This window comes from Loxodonta africana, chromosome 16 (genome assembly GCF_030014295.1).
Source record: "Loxodonta africana isolate mLoxAfr1 chromosome 16, mLoxAfr1.hap2, whole genome shotgun sequence".
Classification (NCBI taxonomy): Eukaryota; Metazoa; Chordata; class Mammalia; order Proboscidea; family Elephantidae; genus Loxodonta; species Loxodonta africana.
The window spans coordinates 78,361,739-78,384,223 of NC_087357.1; the positions used below are offsets into that span (position 1 = coordinate 78,361,739).

At 48.1% G+C, this 22,485-nt stretch overlaps 1 protein-coding gene across 1 annotated transcript in view; it reads right to left on the minus strand.

Moving 5' to 3' along the window:
* Positions 1-22,485, minus strand: part of ZCCHC24 (zinc finger CCHC-type containing 24) — a 79,126-nt gene that overhangs the window by 52,220 nt on the left and 4,421 nt on the right. Inside the window, exon 2 of the mRNA XM_064269799.1 lies at positions 13,896-14,096. Coding sequence (XP_064125869.1) covers positions 13,896-14,096 — 201 coding nt within the window. The remainder of the gene's footprint in view (positions 1-13,895; positions 14,097-22,485) is intronic.

Here is a 22,485-nt window from a genome sequence, read left to right on the forward strand (position 1 = left end):
TACCGGAAAGGGGTGGGGGGATAACAGAAAATACAGAGAGAATTGGTGAAGATTTGTTGGCAGAAAACTTCCCTGATATTGTGAAAGATGAGAAGATATTTCTCCAAGATGCTCATTGAACCCTGCACAAGGTAGATTCCAAAAGAAAGTCACCAAGACATATTATAAAATTGCACAAGAAGACTACTGGTACTAATAGAAAGACTCAACAGAGTAGCAAGATACAAAATCAACATACAAAAATCAGTTGGATTTATATACACCGACAAAGAGAACTATGAAAAAGAAATCAGGAAAACAATACCACTTATAATAGCACTTAATAAAATAAAATACTTAGGAATAAATCTAACCAGGGAAGTAAAGATCCATATAAAGAAAACTACAAAACACTACTGCAAGGAAACAAAAGAGATCGACATAGATGGAAAACATACCATGCTCATGAACAGGAAGACTCAATATTGTAAAAATGTCAGTTTTATCCAAAGCGATTTACAGATACAATGTAATCCTGATCCACATACCAAGAGCATTCTTTAACGAGATGGATAAACTAATCATTAACTTTATATGGAAAGGAAAGAGGGCCCAGATAAGTGAAGCATTATCGAAGAAGAAGAACAAAGCAGGAGGCCTCACATCTACTTTAGGATCTCAAAACCTACTATACAGCCATCGTAGTCAAAACAGCCTGGCTCTGGTACAAGAGCAGACACATAGACCAACGGGACAGAATTGAGAGCCCAGACATAAATTCATCCACCTATAGTCAGCTGATCTTTGACAAAGGGCCAACAGTGAAGCCAACAGTCCTCAGGCCCCTGATGTGGGTAAGTGAGGACCCTGCTTAATAGGCAGAGCAGTGTCAAATGTCACAAAAGACAGTCTCTTTAACAAATGGTGCTGGCAAAGCTGGATGTCCATCTGTAAAAAAATGTAACAGGCATACCTCACACCATGCACAAAAACTAATTCAAAGTGGATCAAAGACCTAAATACAAAACTTAAGGCTATGAAGATTCTGGAAGAAAAAATAGGGACAATGCTAGGGGCTCTAATATATGGCATAAAGAGGAAACAAACCATAAGTAACAATGCACAAACACTACAAGGTAAACTAGATAACTGGGTCTCCTAAAAATTAAGCACTTATGCTCATCAAAAGACTTCACCAAAAGAGTAAAAAGAAACCTATAGACTGGGAAAAAATCTTTGGCTATGACATATCCAACAAGGGTCTAACCTCTAAAATCTATAAAATACTGCAACACCATGACAAAAAAAGACAAATAATCCAATTAAAAAATAGACAAAGAATATGAACAGACACTTCACCAAAGAAGACATTCAGGTGGCTAACAGATACATGAGGAAATGGTTGTAATCATTAGCCATTAGAGAGATGTAAATCAAAACTAGGATGAGATACCATCTCACCCCAACATTACCGTCACGAATCAAAACAACAGAAAATAACAAATGTTGGAGAGGTTGTGGGGAGATAGGAACTCTTATACACTGCTGTAAAATGGTACAGCCAGTATGGAAAACGATTTGGCGCTTTCCTAAGAAAGCTAGAAATAGGAATACCATGTGATCCAGCAATCCTACTCCTCGGAATATATCCTAGAGAAATAAGAGCCATCACACAAATAGACATATGCCTGGAAACAGCCTAAGTGCTCATCAACAGATAAATGGATAAACAAATTATGGTACGTACACACAATGGAATACTATGCAATGATGAATCCATGAAAGACAACATACAATATACGGAAGGCAGCACAATGTGACCAAGGCTAAGTCATGGAAGCTTCAGAGACACATCCAAACACCCTGAGGGACCAAGTTGCTGGGCTGAGGGCTGGGGACCATGGTCTCAGGGTCATCTAGGTCAAGTGGCATAGCATAGTTCATAAAGAAAACGTTCCACTTCAGACTTTGGTGAGTAGCATCTGAGTCTTAAAAACAAGCGGCCATCTGAGATACATCTACTGGTCCCATCCCGTCCAGAGCAAAGGAGAATGAAGAAAACCGAAGACACATGGACAATGTTAGTCCAAAGGACTAACGGACCACAACTACCACAGCCTCCATCAGCCTGAGCCCAGAACAACTAGATGGTGCCCAGCTACCACCACCAACAGCTCTGACACGGATCACAATAGAGGGTCTCAGAGCAGGAGGAAAATGTAGAACAAAATTCAAATTCACAAAAAAAGACCAGACTTACTGGTCTGACAGAGACTGGTGGAACCCGGAGACTATGGGTCCTGGACACCCTTCTAACTCAGTTACTGAAGTTACTCCTGAAGTTCACCCTTCAGGCAGAGATTACGCAGGTCTATCAAACAAACAATAACACACGTGAGGAACGTTTTCTTAGCCCAATCATGTAAATGAGACCAAATGGGCAACACCTGCCGAAAAGCAAAGGCCCCCCCCCCCCCCCAAAAAAGAAGGCAAAAACGGACAGGAAAACAGGAGGAATGGTAACAGGAACCCGGGTGGAGAAGGGGAGAGTGTTAACACATCACGGGGATTGCAACCAATGTCACAACACAATTTGTGTATTAATTGTTGAATAAGAAACTAATTTGCTCTGTAAGCTTTCACCTAAAGCATAAAATAATAAACAGCAATAATAATAAAAAAATATAGGCCAAAAAAAAAGCAAACAAAAAGCTGTTGCTCTCGAGTCAAGTCCAACCTACAGCAACCCCACGCGTGTCAGAGCAGAACTGTGCTCCACAGGGTCCTCAATGGCTGATTTTTCAGAAGTAGGTTGCCAGGCCTTTCTTCTGAGTCACCTCAGGGTGGACATGAACCTCTAACCTCTCAGTCAGTAGCAAAGTGCATTAGCCATTTGCACACCCAGGGATTCCATCTGAGCTTGAGAAGAAGGCTACCATCTGGAGTTTCGGCGGACTTTCATCAGAGAGGCCCGCGGCAGACACCCAACCTAAAGCAGTCCCAGACATTCTCCAGGGCTGCATTATAACCTTCATGGCTTTTTCATCCATTAAAAAAAAATTATTAGAAATTATATTTTATGACTGCATTGGTATAAAGATAAATACATTCCAGGCTAGGTTCATTGTATTATACATATATTATCATTATACTCATAATTTCATCTGGTTTTACAATACATGAAAATGAAAATATCTGAGGGCCTCTAACAGTCTCATGGGCCCTTAGCCCCATGTTGCTGCTCCTGATGGAGAAGTCACCTGGCTTCTCCATCAGAGCACTCTGATTTTCTTCACAGCCTGTCTTGCCATCTGGCATTTCCTTATTCCGATGTTTGCTTATTGTCTGACTCCATCAACTAGAGCATAAGCTCCCAGAGAGCAGGAGCCTTTCCTGCTTTGTTCGTTGTGGCACCCTCAAACGCCTGCTACATGCTTGGCACACAGTTGTTGTTGTTGGCTGCCATCGCATCGACCCAAGGGGATTGGCCTGTTGTGGTTCATAGGGTTTTCACTGGCTGATTTTTCAGAAGTAGATTGCCAGGCCTTTCTTCCTAGTCGGTCTTTGTTTAAACCTCTGCTGAAGCCTGTTGAGCATCGGAGCAACCTGTAAACCTCCATTGACAGATGGGTAGTGGCTGTGCATGTGGCGTGTTGGCCGGGATTCAAACCCAGGTCTCCTGCACGGAAAGCAAGAACTCTCCCACTGAACTACCACTGCCCCCATGGCACACAGTAGGTAGTCAATGTTTTCTGATGATATCTGGAAGGAAAACCTGTTTTTTTAAGACAGGTATATGTGAGTCCCAGTTAGTGGCACCCACTCACCCAGGCACCCACCTCATAGATCTGATGGCCCTCCTTGATGCCTTCTCCCTTTCACCCTCTACCTCCCAGTCATCACGCTTCAGGGATAGTACTTTTTCATAGTCTCTGGAAGTATTCCCTCACCTCCAGCCCCTGCTTGCCCCTGCGTCTCCTCCTGGTCTTACCAGCTCCTATCCATGCTCCTGGCCTGGCTTCCTCTGCAGGCTTGCTCCCTCCAGCCGAGCCTCCAACCTGCTACCAGCATGATCTTTCAAAATGCCAGTCTGAGCATGTCACCTAAAACCCCTGGATGGCATCTCCGTGCCCTCAAGATAGAGTCCAAGTTTGCACCACCTGGCACACAAGGCCTTCACCATCTGTTCCTGGCCACACCTCCTGTCCTTTCCCAGAGTTCCAGCCACAGCCAAGGGCTCATGGTCCCCGGAAAGCAGGCTCTGGGCATTTATACTCTTGCTTGGAAGCCTTCCTGCTCCAGGTCCAGCCTCCTCCTCTCTGATGCCTCCCATGAAGCCCTAGGCAGAGCTGGTCACTTGCAAACCTCAACTGTAGCACTGGCCACCCTGAGTGGCCAACAATGTTTCTGTCTGTCCCATGGACAACCGGAGCAGGGCCTTTTCTGCCTCTGCACCTTGGCAGTCCAGGCTCTAGCATGGGCCTGGCACACCATAGCTCAGGAAGGGTCCTGGGTCTGGCTCTATCCTAAACAGACTATGTGTCCTGGGCACGTATGTGACACGTCCCCACCACGAACACATATACCAGTGAGGGCAAGTATAGCTGGCTCAGACCAAGATGCTGCCACTCCAGTCTTTACAGTCTTGCCCCATTAGTGTGTAGAAGCCAAACCTGAGATGCCCAGGTTACCTGCAGGCTGGCCCAACAGATACCAACCAGTCCTCCTCTGCAGCCAGCTGGGATTTCTGCAGCCACCAGGGCTGGCAGCCTCAATCCACCGCCGGCCTTCCTGCCAACACCAGGGCAGCAGACACCCTGCAGTAAGACTGTGCTGAAATCTACTGGGCATATCCACTTGGTCAGAACCAGGCTCAGAACAACCTCTGCTCACACTGTATTCATCCCTCTTTATTTCCAGCAACCTTGACTTTCTGGGAATGATAGTGGAAATCAGAGACTGGATGCAATGGGAGATAGAAGAATGTAATTGAGAAAGCATGGGCTCTGGAGTCAGGAAGACCCGAGTTCCAATTCTAGCTTTGCTATTCACTAGCTGTGTGACCTTAGGCAAGTCACTTAACCTCTCTAGGCCTCAGTTTTATCATCTGGAAACTGGGGATCATGATAGTACCTACCTTATAGAGCTGTTAACAGGATTAAAGGAGCTAATGCATATAACACACTATACTCAGTGGTAAACTCAATGCTTAGAGGCCATTATTATTATTGTTAATATTCTTATTACTCTGGGACTACATGCTTGGCACACTGTGTGGAGGCAGCGGAAAGAGCAGGTTTTTCAAAAACTGAATGGTAGACACTCTTGGCTCCCAAAACTTCTCAGGCCAATGCTGACACTGACTGGAGATGGATCCAGGCCCAGGCATGGCTTCACCCAGCACCTTCTGCTATGTTTTGGGAGCTTCCAGTCTTGTTGGAGAGCCCAATACCCCTCACCCAGTCCCTGCCACCTGTGAGAATTCCTGCCAGTCTAGTGAGCTGAGCTGTGGACACCTTCTATTCCTAAGGCTGGAAAAGAATCAACTAACAAGTGGCCTATGCCCCCTGGCTCCTCCGTCCCTCCACCTGGGCCACTGGCAATCAATGCTTCAACTCCACTTTCCCTGCTGCCTTTCTCAGAGCTCTGGGGCTCCATGGGCTGCAATTCCAGGATGTTAGCAGGGTTGACACCCCCCAGTTAGATCACTTAAAATTTTAAAAGCATTTAGTCCATTTAAAAAGCATTGAACCAGAAGGAGAGGTGGGGAAAGAGCAGAAAAAATATTTGAAGAAATTATAGCTGAAAACTTCCCAAATCTGATGAAAAATTTTAATCTATACATCCAACAAGCTCAACAAAAATCCCAGTAAGATAAAGAGATCCACAAGCAGACACATCATGGCAAAAATGCTTAAAGCCAAAAACAAGGAGAACACCTTGAAACAGCAAGAAAAAAAAGGAACCGTCGGTTACAAGAGAACCGCAGTAAGATTGAAAACTGACTTCTCATCGGAAATTATGGAGGTCAGAAAGCAGTAGGATAACATACTCAGAAATAAACTATTAACTGAAAATCCAATACCCAGCAAAGTTACCATTTCATAAGAAAGGCAAAATAAAGACATTCCCAGGTAAACAAAAACAGAGAGAACCTGTTGTTAGCAAAACGGCCTTACAAGAAATAACAGAGGAAGTTCTTTAGGCTAAAAGCAGGTGACTCCAAAGAGTAATGCAAACCCTTACAAAAAAGCACCAGTGAAGGTAATTATAAATGATGGTATAAATGCATATTGCTTCATCTTTCTTCTTTTAGCTGATTTAAAAAGCAATTCTATAAAAATATGTAGATAACTGTATTGTTTGTCCTGTAACATATAAAAAATGTAATGTATTGCACAATAACAACACAATGGGGGCGAGCGGGAGCAAAGTTCTGCTGGACTAAGGAAATGATGCCAGATGGTAATTTGACTTCACAAGAACCAGAAATGGAAAAGAAAAAGGCTAATTTAACAATATCTAGAAATAATTTTTTTATAAATAAATAATTGCTCTGTTTTCTTCTCTCAGCTTTTTTAAAAGACATAAAATTACATAAAGTAATAAGTATAACAATGTACCGTTGGGTTTGTAACATATACAGATGTGATATGTATAGGGATAATGCCCCAAACACAGGGAAAAGGGAATAGAGCTATATAGGAATACATTTCTATATTTCAGGGCACTGGGTTAAGTTAGTTTTAAGTCTGAAGCAGATTCTGATAAGTTAAGGCGTATAAGGTAAGCCCCAGAGCAACCACTAAGGAAATAACTCAATAAGATACAGAGAAATCATTAAAGAAATTAAAATGTTATATTAGAAAATTCTACTTAACGCAAAAGAAAGCAACAAACGAAGACTAAAAGAACAAAAAAGATACGATGTATTCAGAAAACAAAAAGTAAAATAGCAGATGTAAATCCAACTATATCAATAATAACATTACATGGGAATGGATTAAACAATCCAATCAAAAAGCAAAGATTGTCAGACTAGATTAAAAAAAATCCAACTATATATTTTCTACAGAAGACACATTTTAGATTCAAAGATATGATTACTTGCAAGGAAAAGGATAGAAAAAATATATATTATGCAAACAACAAGTATTAAAAAAGCTGGAGTGGCTATACTGATAACACGCAAAATAAACTTTAAAACAAAAAATGTTACTACAGATAAAGAGGAACATTTTATATAATAAAATAATCAATCCATGAGGAAGATAAAACAGTTATAAACATATATGCACCTAACAACAGTGCACCAAAATAAATGAAGCAAAAAGTAAGAGAAATTAAAGGGAAAATAGACGATTCAGCAATAATAGTTGGAATCTTCAATACTCCACTTTCAATAATGGATAGAACAACTAGGCATAAGATAGACAAAAAAAAAAAAAAAATAGAAGACTTGAAAAACACTGCAAGCTAATGAAACCAAACAGACATCTATAGAACACTTCACCCAGCAACAGCAGAATAGATATTCTCCTCAAACGCACACGGAACATTCTCCCAGATAGACCATTAAAAAAAAAAAAGAAAAGAAAACTCAACAAATTTAAAAGGATTAAAATAATTCAAAGTATGTTCTCTGACCACAATGTAATGAAGTTAGAAATCAATAACAGAAATAAATTTGAGAAGCTCAAAAATACGTGGATATTAATCAACGTACTCCTAAATAGGTAATGAGTCAACCTTGTGATAATTGAAAATAAAGATACAACACAGGAAAACTTACGGATTGTAGCAAAAGCAGTGATCAGAATGAAATTTATAATTGCAAATGCCTACATTAAAAATAAAAAAGATCTTACTCTGAGAGTATGGCCCCTGGACACCGATTTAGCTCAGTAATGAAGTCATTCCTGAGGTTCACCCTTTAGCCAAAGATGAGACAGGCCCATAAAACAAAATGAGAATAAAGGGGCACACCAGCCAAGGGGCAAGGACTAGAAGGCAGGAGGGGAGAGGAAAGCTGGTAACAGGGAACCCAAGGTCAAGAAGGGAGAGTGTTGACATGTCGTGGTGTTGTTAACTAATGTCATAAAACAATATGTGTACTAATTGTTTAATGAGAAGGTTAGTTTGTTCTGTAAACCTTCATTTAAAAATACAATTAAAAAAATAACAATAAAGATCTCAAATCAGCAACCTAATCTTCCACCTTAATAATCAAACAAAAAAGGACTAAATGTAAAGCAAGCAGAAAGAAGGAAATAATAAAGGCTATAAAATAAATTAATGAAGTAGGGAATAGAAAAACTGTAGAAAAAATTACGAAACCAAGAGTTGGTCTTTGAAAAGATGAATAGACAAACTTTCAGATTGACCTAACAAAAAAGAAAGAAGACTCACATTGCTAAAACAAGACATGAAGGAGGGAACATTACTACTGACTTTACAGAAGCGAAAAGGACATGAAGAAATACTGTCAACAATTGTATGTCAATGGTGGTGCAGTGAATTACTTAACATGGCACTTTTAGCCATGCATGGTATTATAACTCCCACACAGTGACTGGGTGGGATTATGCAAAGAAGGCACTTGTGGCCCACCAAGGGGATTGGACAGCTTGCTAACAATGCAAATAAGGTGCATGGAACCCTAACAAGGGGACTGGTCAGTTTTGCCATGCTACTAGGCTTCAAAAGAGAGTCAATTCCAGAGCAGGGGGGGATCTAACTACCATCAAGAAAGAAGAGCTGGAAAAGCTAGGAGTGGAGTGAATCCTTTGGACCCAGGGTCTCTGCATTGACAACCTCCTAGACTTAGGAAACAGTCATCTGTGACACCAGAGACCGTGGAGATGGTGAGAAGCGACAGCAGAGAAATAGCAGCAGCAGAACCAGGAGACTGATGTGCGATAGCACGGTGGGTTTCTGGCCCATGGAGCAATGCAGCTACAGTGGGCATGATTACTCATAGAGCAAAGCAAGAGAGCTGAGCACCTTCGGGCAGGAGACTTGTCGGCAGAGTAGGGTGACTTCGGGCACTTACTGGTGGAGCTAAAGAGCTTGGTAACAGCTAAAGATGCCCCATATTCATGGATTGGATGACTTAATATTAAGATGGAACTACTCCCCATATTGATCTACAGATTTAATGCAATACTTAACAGAATACTAGCTGGCTTCTTTGTAGGAACTGACAAGCTGGTCCTAAAATTCATATGAAAATTCAAGGGACCCAGAATACCAAAACAATCTTAAAAAAAAAAAAAAAACAAGTCTGGAAGACTCTCACTTTCAGATTTCAGATCTTACTACAAAGCAGCAGTGATCAAGACTGCGTGGCTCTGGCACAGGACAGATATACAGATCAACAGAACAGAACTGAGAGCCCAGAAATAAATTCAAACATCTATTGTCACTTGATTTTCAACAAGAGTGCCAAGATCATTCAATGGGGAAAGAATAATCTCTTCAACAAATGGTTCTGGGACAAGAAGACGGCCACACACAAAAGAATGAATTTGGACCCCCTACCTCACACCATACATAAAAGCCAACTCAAAATAGATCAAAGATACATATAAAAGCAAAAGTTATAAAACTCTTAGAAGAAAATATAGATGTACATCTTTGTGACCTTGGATTTGGCAGTGAATTCTTACATAGGACATTAAAAGTGAAAGCAACATGAGAAAAACATATAAAGTGTGTTTCATTAAAAATAAAAATTCTGTCTTTGAAGGACACTATTAAGAAAATGAAAAGCCAACCCACAGAATGGGAGAAAACATTTTCAAATCATGTATCTGATTAGGGACTTGTATCTAGAATATACAAAGAACACTTACAATTGAATAATAAAAAGACAACACATTTTAAAAATGGGTAGAATATTTGAATAGGCATTTCTTCAAAGAAGATATATGAATGACCAACAACCACATGAAAAGATGCTCAACATCATTAATCATCAGGGAAATGCAAATTAAAATCACAATGAGATCCACTTCACAGCCACTACGAAAAAAAACCCAAACCCATTGCCATCGAGTCGATTCCGACTCATAGCAGCCCTGTGGGACAGAGGAGAACTGCCCCGTAGAGTCTCCAAGGAGCACCTGGTGGATTTGAACTGCCGGCCTTTTGGTTAGCAGCCGTAGCTCTTAACCACTATGCCACCGGGGTTTCCTCATATCCACTAGGATGCCTGGGGTGAATACAATCAAAAAGTCATAATAATAGGTGTAAGTGAGGATGGGGCAAAATTAGTACCCTCATACACTACTGGTGGGATTGTAAAATGGTGCAGCCACTTTGGAAAATGGTCTGACAGATACTCAAAAAGTTAAACACAGAGTTACCATTTAACTCAGCAATTCCACTTCTGGATATATACCCAGTAGGAATGAAAATAATTGTCCACACAAAAATATGTACGTGAACGTTCATAGCAGCATTACATACAATAGCCCAAAGTATAACCACACAATGAACTATTATTTGGGCATATAAAGGATTGAAGTACAGACACACGCTACAACATGCATGGACCTTGAACACGTTATGCTAAGCAAAAGAAACCAATCACAGAAGACCATGTTATAGGATTCCATTTACATGAACTGTCAAGCTATTGATATGAAGTAGATTAGTGGTTGTCTAAGGCTGGGAAAAGTGGGGTGTTGGGGGTGACAGCTAAAGGGTACAGGGATTCTTTCTGAGGTGATGAAAATTTCTGTAATTGATTGTGGTAATGGTTACACAACTCTGTGAATACACTAAAAACAATTGAATTATACAATTTAAATGGGTGAATTGTATCATATGTGAATTATATCTTGACAAATTTATCACAAAAAAGCATTCCATTTTAAAATATGATATATGATGAGGTCTTACGTAATATTTAATTTGAAACAGGGTTCCATGACTCATTCCTTCATTCGGGAAGACTTTACTGAGCACCTACTGTGTACAGAACCCTGGGCTGGCACAGAGGTCAGAGAGTGAGGGGTTCAGAGATTAGCTTAGTCAAGTATCTGCCCCTGGAGCAGGGCAGGTGAGGGGTGGACAACATCCAATTAACTCCAGCCTGCCAAAATACTGAGCAGCTTGCCAGGTGGGTGCATTCTTCCTGCTAGCATTTATTGAGGGCTTACAGAGTACCAGGCACCAGGCTAAACACTTCCCAAGCGTGACTTCGCTGAATCCTCACAGCCCTATGTTTTAGTGCTCACGTTTGCCTCATTTTACAGACAATGAAGCTGAGGTTGGGGCCTCTGTCCTCCTACTTCTCAGGAAAAGCAGGAAGTCTGGGCTTGCAGGAGTCTTGGACAGAATCTGTTTGTGATGGGGCCTGGAGAAAGCCTCAGCCAGCTCTAGGGAGAAACTGAGGCTCCCCAGACAGGCCATGGAGGCAGGGCTCTCAGCATGGAATGGCACAGATACTCACGCAGGCAAAGAAAGGTCTCAAGACCAGAGTTCTCAAACAAGTTCTGCCCACTCCTCAGCACTTCACCTCTCTGAGACTGTTTTTTCAACTGTAAAAGGGGCTAATACTCCTACTTTTGCCATAGAGTTAAGAGCCCTGCATGAGATAAGACAGGTGGAAGAACCAGAGTGCTGAAAAGCCTGACACACTGAGGCCAAGGACCCTGTGCCCCACAGTTGGGGAGGCCCAGCCCTGTCTGAGAGGGTGACGCACACAGTGACAGACACGTACCCCTTCGCTGTCCTCTGCCTCTGGCTCGCCATCCTCGCCTTCCGATACTGTCATACTATGCGAGACACTGCCACTTTTTTCCCATCAGTCTTGACAGTCCCACTCAAGCACTCCTTCTCCTGGAAGCTTTCCCAGGCTGAGGGAGGCAGCCCCCTCGGAGAACCAGGCACTTGCTGGTGTCTGAGGGTTACCTGCCTGCCTGGGCTACAATCCCAGCCCCTCCACTGACTAGCTCCGTGAGCTTGGGCAAGCGCCTTACTCACTCAAACCATCCAGTGCATTGTCTGTGGAAGGAGGATGTGGGAGCATTTAGCACCTAGGGTAGCTGTGAGGATTCGGTGAAGTAATGCTGGGAAAGCACTTAGCCTGTCTCCTTATGACTGTTAGCTGCCATCAGGTCAGCCCCCAACTGATGGTGACCCCACGCACAACGGGATTGAACTTTTGTGATCCACAGGGTTTTCATTGGCTGATTTTCAGAAGTACATCACCAAGCTTTTCTTCCTAGTCCATCTCAGTCTGGGAGCTCTTTTGAAATCTGCTCAGCATCAGAGCAACACGCAAGCCTCCACTGACAGATGGATGGTGGCTACCCGTGAGTTGCACCGGCCAGGAACTGAGCCCAGGTCTCCTGCATGGAGGGCAAGAATTCTAACCCTGAACCCACTGCCTTCTTATCTCCTCCTTAAATGCTGCCGGTTCCTGCTCCACCCACCTCCCAGGCTGCAGGTAGGAGATTCTGCTGTGTTGCAAACGATTGCACAGACATGCGCTGACCGCCTGTGCTGGGGGCCTGGGCTGGGGAGAGCCCAGGGGCTGCTGAGTGGGTGGGTCATGGCCAGATCATTAGCTGCCTGTTTGCCCTCATCCTGCCCAGAAAACCCCTGGGAGATAGGCCCTCACCCACTGCTGAGATCTCCCTAAGCAAGGGTCTCTTGCTTACTGCATACAGACAGCGGTAGGCAGGGCCCCCTGGGGTATGGAATCCAGAGGACAGCCACCAACAGGTCAGCTCCACTCTCCAGGGCTCTGGGTGGGCCTCTCTCTGCAGGGGTTGGCTTAGGTCCAGATCCCAGTGCACACGAACCAGCTGGGGGGTCTCACTAAATGCAGGTCTGGGGTGGAGCCGAAGAGCTGAGCTTCTAACAAGCTTCCAGGGGTAGCTGACGCAGCTTTCCCTGGGCCATGCTTCAAGTAGCGAGGACCTGAAGCAGGCACAGCCCTTTCTGAGAAGAGAGTTCGGGAAAGTAATGGGTCTCTCATGGTCCTGGAAAGTCCCAACACCACCCAACCACACCCACAGCTTCCAACATCTGGAGGGTAACGCTACATAGATTTTCAGAGTTTCCAGGACTCCATTATATATATATAAAATAAAATTAGTATCATATTATGAAAAACTTGCAAGATATGAAAATGTAATAGGAAGAAAATCATTGATAATTTTACCGCCGTACTAAAACAGCTGTTACCCTTCCCCTTCAGGATTCCAAAGCTATGTCTGCTAGCGGGGGTCCTCCTGTGAGTGGGATCTGCCCCAGCACCCTGTCCAGTCACAGGGAAGCATTGAGTAAGAGCCTGGGGCTGACCAAACACCTTCATCCCCTGGCGCCCTTCCCACCCCAAGGGAGTGATGCCCAGGCTACAGTGTCTGAGGTCCACACCTAGACCTCTTCTGGGGCACAAAGTTGAGGGCAGGGCCCCTTCCCTCCTCCCTCATAGGCCACAGAGGAGGCAGAGGTGGGGTCTAGGGGAGGGGGAACACATCTGGATTCCTGGCCCCAAGCCCGCATTCCTTCCCTATGAGTGTGAGGAGATGGGGCCTTGGGAGAACAGTGAGGAGACTGCTGGCCCCGGTCCTACTGCTGGAACAGGACCTACCCCGGTAGGAAGACTGCTGGGGACTTGAAGTCCCAGAACCTCATTTTGGGGTCCAGAACCCCCCACCCAGATTGCTGGCTCACCAGCATGGGCCTGGGCTGGACCTTTGTCCTGTCCACACCAGCCAGTCTTGCCTCAGAAATACCAGAGGGGACAAGAAGAGAGAGACCAGAAAGCCATGGGCCTATTCACCTGAAGAAGGTCCTGGCAGAGGTGGGGGGGCATCACTTCACCTGCCCTACCCACAGAAGTGGGTCCACAGGCCATAAAGGAACCCAAGAGCCCTGCCTGGCTGAGGCTGCCTTACCTGGGGGCAGTCCTTGATGTAGTGTCCTTTGTTGAAACAGAGGTGGCACAGGTAGTTGGGTGGGGGCCGCTTGCTGGGCTTGCGGGCCTCGGAGGTGAGGGTCAGGTCAGAGAAGTGCTCTGTGAGGGAGTTGAGGCCATCGGCGATGTTGTTGACAGAGCCGTAGGGTGAGGCACTCTTGTACACACTGCTGCTCAGCGCCTGGGGAGACAGAGCCGTGAGGTCTCTGGAAGCCTAGGCACCTCCACGGGCCCACACTCACACCCAGGAAGTCACGCCGAGCCTTCAGTTACCCATGTGCTCTGCCTCCGAGGACCCGAGTTCAAACCCTAACTCTAGCTGTGTGTCCATGAGCAAGCCATGGGCTTGGTAGCCCCATCTATGAGATGGGAAGAACGACGCCACTCACAGGGTCTCTGTAAGGAAGGCAGGAACAATGCCATGGGTGTAAAGCACTTCATCGTAGGCCTGGTGACGATGATGATGGTGATGACTCCCAGGGTGATCCTTAGTTTTTGTTTACACAGCCACGAATTAGGAAAGCAACCAGCTAGGCTTGGGCTGTGCCACTTACCCGTGGTGTGTTTTAGGTGAGTCACTGACCTCTGACTGACTCAGTTTCCCCATCTGACAAGGAAGAGGAACATCACTTGCAGCACTGTTTCTATTTTCAGGAGAAAAAACTGAGTGCAGCCCTTAGCCTGATCCCTAGGAGGTCTCAGCGGCTCTCCTGTGGTGGGAAGCCCACATAGCGTGTCCCAGGAACCCTCAACCCAGCCCAGGCCACCTCTCTGGGAGCCCGCAGAGGGAAGCAGCCCACCTCTCCCTCCTCTCCCACCTCCAGATGACAGGAACCAGACGTCTCGCCTGGCTTCAAAGCAGACGAGGCCCAGACCCCCTCCTGGTGTAAACAGCCTCCATAGGAGTCACTGCCTTGGGGAGGCCAGGCACGCTGGAATTTAGAGAAGGTGGGGCCTGCAGTGGGGCTGGCAGGGGCCAAGGCCAAGGCTGGAAAGAGGCAGCTTCCCCTGGGGTCATCCCCTGGTTCAGCCCAGGGGCCCCATCACTCTAGGAGAGAGCCATGGGTCATGAGGAGCCTTGGGCCTGATAGCAGAGACAAGGCCTTATTCTGGGAGTCCCCGGACTGATGGGCAGCAAGGCAGGGCCTCAGGCTCCCTTAAAAAGATGGGGCAGATGGGGGCCAGGTGGTCCCTTCTGTGCCCCCTCATTGTGGGGAGGGGAGGGAAGGAGCAAGGCAGGCTGTCCCCAGGACACCCCCCCACCCGCTTCCAGACAGAGCCTACCACTCAGACATGTATCCCAGCCTCCCTGCTCAGTCCCTATGTGGGGTCTGGCATTCGTCTCCTACAGAACAACACAGGCCTCATTGCCAGGTTCCACCACTGTCTCTGCACCCTGACATCCTCTTGCTGTGTGACCCTGGGCCAGCCCTTTCCCTCTCTGGGCCTCAGTTCCCTCCTGTGTACAGGGGGAGGTTTGCCCTGGAGCCTGGGATCTGACAGGAAAGACAGACACCACATACAGGCGACCCAGGCCCAAAACACAGATCGCCTATGGTGACTGGGGGATGAAACTCGCAATGACCATCTCTGCTTTCCTGCTGCCCACCCTTTTTAGCATATTAGGATTCATTAAACACAGGACCAGTAGAAGAGACTGCGCAAACCTCCATTCAGTCCCCAGCTCTCAGCTGAGCCTGAGATGGAGTGGTCCATCTTGAGAGAAAAAGGACCCCCCGTCTTTGGTGGGTGCGAGCCAGTGATGGGGCCCATAAGGGCTGGGGGAGCGTCCAGATGGAAACTGGGTTAGATATTACCATATACTGAGCACATGCTATGTCCCAGGCCCTGGGAACTTTACGAGTACTGAGATAGCTGAGTCTCCCCACAACCCTCTGAGTCATGGTCCTCATTTTACACATTCAATAAGTGTATCCAAATCTGCATTGAATGACCTGGGAAATGTTTAACAAATCATTTTCTAGGCCCCACCTCAGACCCACCAAAGCAGCGCCTGGGACCGAGAACCAGGGTCTGCATTTAGAACTCTCCTCAGCGGTTCAGACGCAGCTGGCCCACCCCACCCAGCCTTGGGACCCCCTGCACTTTCCAGCCGGTAAGGTCTCTCCTTATCTTGCTACTAGGACTCTCGCCAAACCAGGAGGCCCCAGTCACCACTGAAACTGGCCAGAGGGAGGGCAGCACCACTCAGCCTCCCAGAGAAAAGTTCATCCAAACAAGAAACTTGAAGCTGCAAATGGTGCGTGTGACTCACCCTCATGGCTGGGAAATGCAATTTCACAAATAACAACCCCTTTTTTTTTTCTGGATAAGATTTAAGCAAGTCCACAGGAATCAGGGCTGTTTTGGCAGCAAATTGTCAAGAGGAAGGGGAAGTTTGGTGGGTGCCAGAAAGTGCACTAATTACACCCTGAAAAGCCTGTCCCCCCATCTTGCGGCTACGATCCCCTGCCCACGGATGCCCCCACGGGCACCCCTGGGCAGCGGGGATCTCAGAACAGGCTGCCCTCTCCCTGCAGCTCGACGCCCCCACCCGTCCATGGCATCATAAGGCGTACAGCTTTGTCCTGTCCCCTGGCAGCTCTGTGTACACAGGGCTCCCTCCCCCACTGCCTCCCTACCTCCAGTGCCCCCAGCCTGCCCCTAATGGCTGTTCCCCATCCCTTCCCCCACCACCAATTCAAGACAAACACCACCTTAGAGCTGAAAGGACAGAGAGCAGTCAGCTGATCTAGCCTCATTTGACGATACACATGGGGAAACTGAGGCGCTGGACACAGAGCCCAGGCATGCAGCCAGGCCTGAGGGCCATGAGTCCTGCTGGCCCGGCCAGTGCAAAGAGCGGGTGGGGCAACAAGCTGTTTCCTCTCCCAAGGCCCAGAGGAGCTCCGGCCATGGAGGCGAAAGGCGAGTGGGGACTGGACAGAGCAGAGGCCAGGACACAAGAGCTCCCTCCCCTCCAGCCACAGAGCTAGGGCCTGGCCTCCTGGATCTCCCCTCTTTAAAATGGAGGGGAGGAAGAAGGCAAATTCGATGATGTCCCCAGACCTGCTTTCTTAGGTCCAGACACCCAGGTGCACCCAGCATGCAGAGGGTGCTTAACAAATGTGGGCGTCATCTGTGAAAGTCCTTCTCTCTAGCTGGTGGGCAAGGGGCGTGGGCTTCCCCTCAATGGTCAGCTCTGACTCGGCCACAGCCCAGCTACTGCTCCAGGTGTCCCCACATAGCAGCTCTGTGTTTGTCTCCATTGGCTCAGCACTGGCTGTCCCGCCTCCTAAAATGCCTTCTCTCTGTCCACACAAACCCCCTTCAAACCTGGGTCCAGATCAGCCTTGGACACACCCCCTCCCCTTCCTCAGGGCCACAGGCTCCAAGGAACCATGAGAACAGTACCGATTCAGGTGTTCTCGGAGGCCCCACTGCCCAAAAAGACTCCCGGGGCCTCCCCGACCTACGTAGCCCTAGGTGGGGGCAGGAACCACCACGTGACCCCTCCTGTGTTGGCCTGAGGTAGCCTGAGAGGCCCTGAAGTCTCTCTTGAATCTCTGCACAGGTGACACCCCCTCATCCCTCCAACAGTGGATGACAGGAAGGCAGAGTCAGCAACCCTCCAGAGCCCAGGCTGTGCTGCTACTGAAGTCCGCTCCCGCCCTGGGTGCAGTAACCACAGAGAGGAGAGGCCCGGAGCCCTATCTGACAGATGGCACAGTGATGCCGTAACACCTTGAAGGGTTCAGGTTGGGCCTCAGGGTTCCATGGACTAAGACAGGTGCTTCCACCCCAGAGGAAGCTCCTCTGGGTGCTGGTTGAGGGCAGCCCCACTCACGTGGCGGGTGGGCACCCCTGGGCCATCTCTAGGCCCAAATCGCCAGCCTCAGGGAAGAGATCGCTGCTCCTTCCTCCCTGAGTCAGTGATCCCAGCAGCTCGCAGGAAGCCTGGGATCCTCACACCACATCTGGGGGAACATCTGCTGGACTTCTCCATGGTTCTCACTTGGCTATTAGGGGAAAGTTAGGTGGGAGATGCTAAAGCTGATTCTCACCCTACCGTGCGTCATCTGCTTTCCTAGATCCTTTCCCGTCCTTAGTTCCCTTAGCCTGGCTAGAACACTGCTTAGAGGGACTTGATAGGCCCCACTTTACAGAGCTGGAAACCGAGGCTCAGACGGGTTGAGTAACTTGCCCAAGGTAACACCGTCAGTGTGTGTTACCATGAGATCCACGCCACATCTATTAGCTTGTTATACTTCAGCCCCCAGACAGCCTCCAAGGCTTGGCTTCCCCTACAGGAAGGGGAATCCGAGGAAAATGCCAGGTGTGGACCACTCTCCTTGGCACAGGGCCCCTCAGCCAGGCAAGATGAGGCATCTGCTTCTCTGGACTGTGTGAGAGGCGGGGCACTGGGGTTGGGGGTTCTGCTCAGGAATTTGAGATGCTGAGGCAAAAATTTTCAGGGCTAACTCCAGATGTCCCAAAGCAAGCCATGCTCCTCTCCTCTGCCCCTTTTCCCTGCCCCAGAACAGCGAGGGGGCAGGCAGGGGTCAGGGAGGTGGCAGAGCTTCGGAGGGAGCCCAGAGCGAGAAGAGACTGGTGTGCGGAAGAGGCAGAGGCGGCAGGCATAGAAGGGAGCAGCACCTGCAGGCGAAGGTCACGGCCGTGGGCGAGGCAATGGAGAGGCAGGCAGCCCCCACTGTGCAGGGGCCACCCTGAGGAGGCCTGGCAGAAGCAATGCCAAGTCCTGCCCCCAGGTGCTGAGATGGCCCTGGAGGAGGAACTCTCTGAATCTAGTCCCCTGACGGGAGGTCTTTTCGTCACCTAAACAACTGCTTTCTTATCCCAAAAAGCCACCTCTATAATCCCCATGGAGCATAAACGGTTACGTATCTGGCTGCTAACGAAAAAGTCTGAGGTCTGAATCTGCCCAGAGGCACCTCGGAAGAAAGGCCTGGCGATCTACTTCTGAAAAAATCCGCCACTGAAAACCCTGTGGAGCACAGTTCCACTCTGACCCACTAGGGGTCGCCACGAGTCAGAACCGACTGAACAACAGCTGGTTTTTACACTTGCCGTGCACACACACGTGCACCCACCCTCCCCTCTTTGGGACAAGAAACCATTCATCCCGCAGACGACTCTACCACTTCTCCCACAGGGATCTGCCCTCCTTCCACTCCTGGTGTCTGTCAGGCCTCCTGCCCCTGGAGTCAAACACACGCACACCCTCCACACACAAAGGCAGGTGTGGGCTGGGACGGAGAGGAGGCCATCTGTGGACAAGGCAAGAAGCTGGACAATGGAAATGACACCACACCTGATGGTGGTCAGACCCAGGCCCTGTGCTTGTGTCTGAGGCTCGAAGCTGCCCTGTGGCCCAGGGAGGCTGCAGGGCTGGCCGTGACTGAGGCGGCACCCCTTCAGCCAGCACCCCTTCAGCCAGCACCTCCAAGGGCAGTCGTGGCCTCTTGGGGGCATGGAAAGTGCACTTCCTTTGTCTACACGGCCAGTGCTCAATAAAAGCCAGTGGATTCTAACTCACACAAGAAGCCCGAGTTCTTTTTGGTGGGAGGAATGGGCAGAAGGAAAAGGTGGAAGGACCAGGCAATGGCGGAGCAGACAGTGACAGCAGGACAAAGCAGAGAAGACTCAGGGGAGACCTCTGGCCTCTTCCTGCCCCCCTCAGTTCCTCCAGCTCCCGTCTGGGCCACCACTCACCTGATACGTGCCCCTGCTTCACAGCTCTACGCTCTCCGTCCAGCTAGAGTGTAGTACACACTAGGGACTGGGTGCCTCTTGCTTCCAGAATATTTTTGTTGGATGAAAGCAGAAAGCATGAATCCAAGAATCCCAGGACTAGAAGGGACCTAACATTTAGCCAGTCTGGGGTACCACTGAGGTTTGCAACCTCCATAGCTGGTGGCCTTGCCATGGGGTCTGTCGTCAATACAAGGGGCCATGATCCCCCGGAAATGCCACGCTAACGTTGTGTACGCATGCGCAGGTGCGCTTGCATTCTGCGTTTTGGAGAGGAGACGATCTCTAGCTGTCTTCAGAGTCTCAAAGAGGTCCGTAAACAAGAAAGATCAAGAACCATCAGCACACCTATGCTCAGACACCTCTATGAACAGAGGGTTCACCATCTCTCAAGTTAGCTCATTCTAATCAATCAAGCAATCAGTAAAAATCTCTTCTGCGAGATAAAAAAAAAAATGGCTAAGAGACTGAGGAGAGCATTCTTAGAGCCACAAGCATGGAGACTGAAGGGAGAAGGAACGACTTCAGGTCAAGTCATCCATCTATCCTCCATCCACCCAACTATCTATCCATCCATCTGGCGGATGTCAACTGAGCACCTAGTATGTTCTAGGCACTGACTAAGCATTGGATGCTAGGGCTGCTAAGTGGGAAAAGATAAGATTCCTACTCTCGGAGAACTGACAATTTAGCTATCGAGACAGACACATATGTTGCAAATGGTCAGCAAGAGCAATGGTCCTGATATACTTTACCAGCAGCATATAAACTGGTCTGTCACAGGACACAGAAGCTGGAGAAAGTTTGCTTTCCATGCCAGTCTGGTAAAGCTTTATGATCCAGCTAAGTCATAGAGAAGTAAGTTGGAATCTGTCAACGGCAGGGAATGATATTTTGGGTAGAAGCAGAAGCAAATACAAAAGCTTGGAAGAGTGGGACTAGTTGGTGTTTTCAGAAAGCTCAGGTAGACCAGCAAGGCCAGAAAAGGAAAGAGAATAAAAGATTATACACACACACGCTAGATCAAGCATCCTGAGGCCGAGGCTAGTGCCTGAGTTCTGCCACTAAGTCACTGAACATATCATCTTCCTCTTGAAGTGACTCAGTTTCCCCATCTGGAAAACGGGGATGCTGTGCACAGGTCATAGTATGGGCACAAAAACACTAGGAAGTGCTCAGCACCTGTCTGCCTCTCTTAGCCAGGCCAGCCTTGGGCTCATGCCCCATGGAGCCCACTTTGGGCCTCCAGGGAGTGGCTGGAGCAGGGACATGGGAGCAAACCCAGTACCCATGACCAATGCCCATCATCCTTCAAAGGGTTTGGGATCAGAACCAAAACATCAGAGGCACTGAGGCTTGATAGACTGCCCCACTTACTGCCTGCCCTAGACTGTAGCCCAGGGAATGATCCAGGTGAGGGCCATCCTGGGACCAGCTGCAGAATGGGCCACAGTGAGAACTGGTAGCTGGACACAGAAACATTCTAGATCTAGCTCTGCCCCTAACTTGCTGGGAGGCTTCCAGGCCTGTTTTCTGCAAAATGGGAGCTATGAAGAAAGATACGCCAAAAACCAAGTGCCACCCAAGTGTAAGGGACTGCTACCCCAACAGCCGTCTTCTCTGCAGGGCCCCTCCTCTTGGTGCCAACAGTGCCTGGCTCTCTCCTGCTACAAATCACGAATGACTAATGCAGCCTATTTTCCTCCCTCCACTTGACTCAGAGGGGCCATGAGGTGTGGTCTTTGCTCCTCTAAGCCCCAGGCCCGCCCAGTCAACTGAATTTGAAAGACAGAGCACCAGGCCACCTCTGCCAACAGGCCCTCAAATGAGGGTCCTCCCTGCCTGAGTCACAACCCAGCTTCCCAAGGGTGGCCAACGAGGCTGATGCATCCTCCAAACTCGTGGCTGGGTTAGAACACCCATTCCTCCTGGGGCCTGAGGCTGCCCCCACCACCATCGCACCCAGGTCACAACAGTAAAGAGCGATGGCAACCAACTTCAGCTCCTGAACCCCACTCTGGGCCCCAGTGAGGCAAACTTCCCATGCTCAGGCAGAAATGGGTTTTTTTCTACACGTCCTCACTGGCCAGGTGCCTCTGGTCAAGGGCACAGGTGATACACTAAACCCTCAGAAAATGGTCAAGACCTGGGGACTTGGACCAATGGACCACATCTACCATGGCCACCACCAGGCTGAGTCCAGTACAACTAGATGGTGCCCAGCTACCATCACTGACTGCTCTGACAGGGATCACAATGGAAGGTGCTGGACAGAGCTGGGGAAAATGTAGAACAAAATTCTAACTCACAGAAAATGACCAGATTTGCTGGCCTGACAGAGACTGGAGAAACCCTGAGAGTATGGCCCTCGGACACCCTTTCAGCTCAGTAATGAGGTCACTCCTGAGGTTCACCCTTCAGCCAAAGATTGAACGGGCCCACGGAACAACACAAGACTAAAGGGGTGCGCCAGCCCTGGGGCAGGGACTGGAAAGCAGGAGGAAACAGGAAAGCTGGTAATACGGAACCCAGGGTTGAGAAGGGAGAGCGTTGACATGTCGTGGGGTTGATAACCGATGTCATACAGCAATGTGTGTACTGTTTGATGAGAAATGAGTTTGTTCTATAAACCTTCATCTAAAGTACAACTTCAAAAAAAAAAAAAAAAGAAGACCTAGGGACTTGTTAGAGCAGGACCCACAGCTGCTCCTCTGAGGGTTCCAGTTGCCATGTCTCTGAGAAGGGCTCAAGGCTCCGGGAGGAGGCTGTCTGGTACGCTTTATGACACCCTTGCTGTT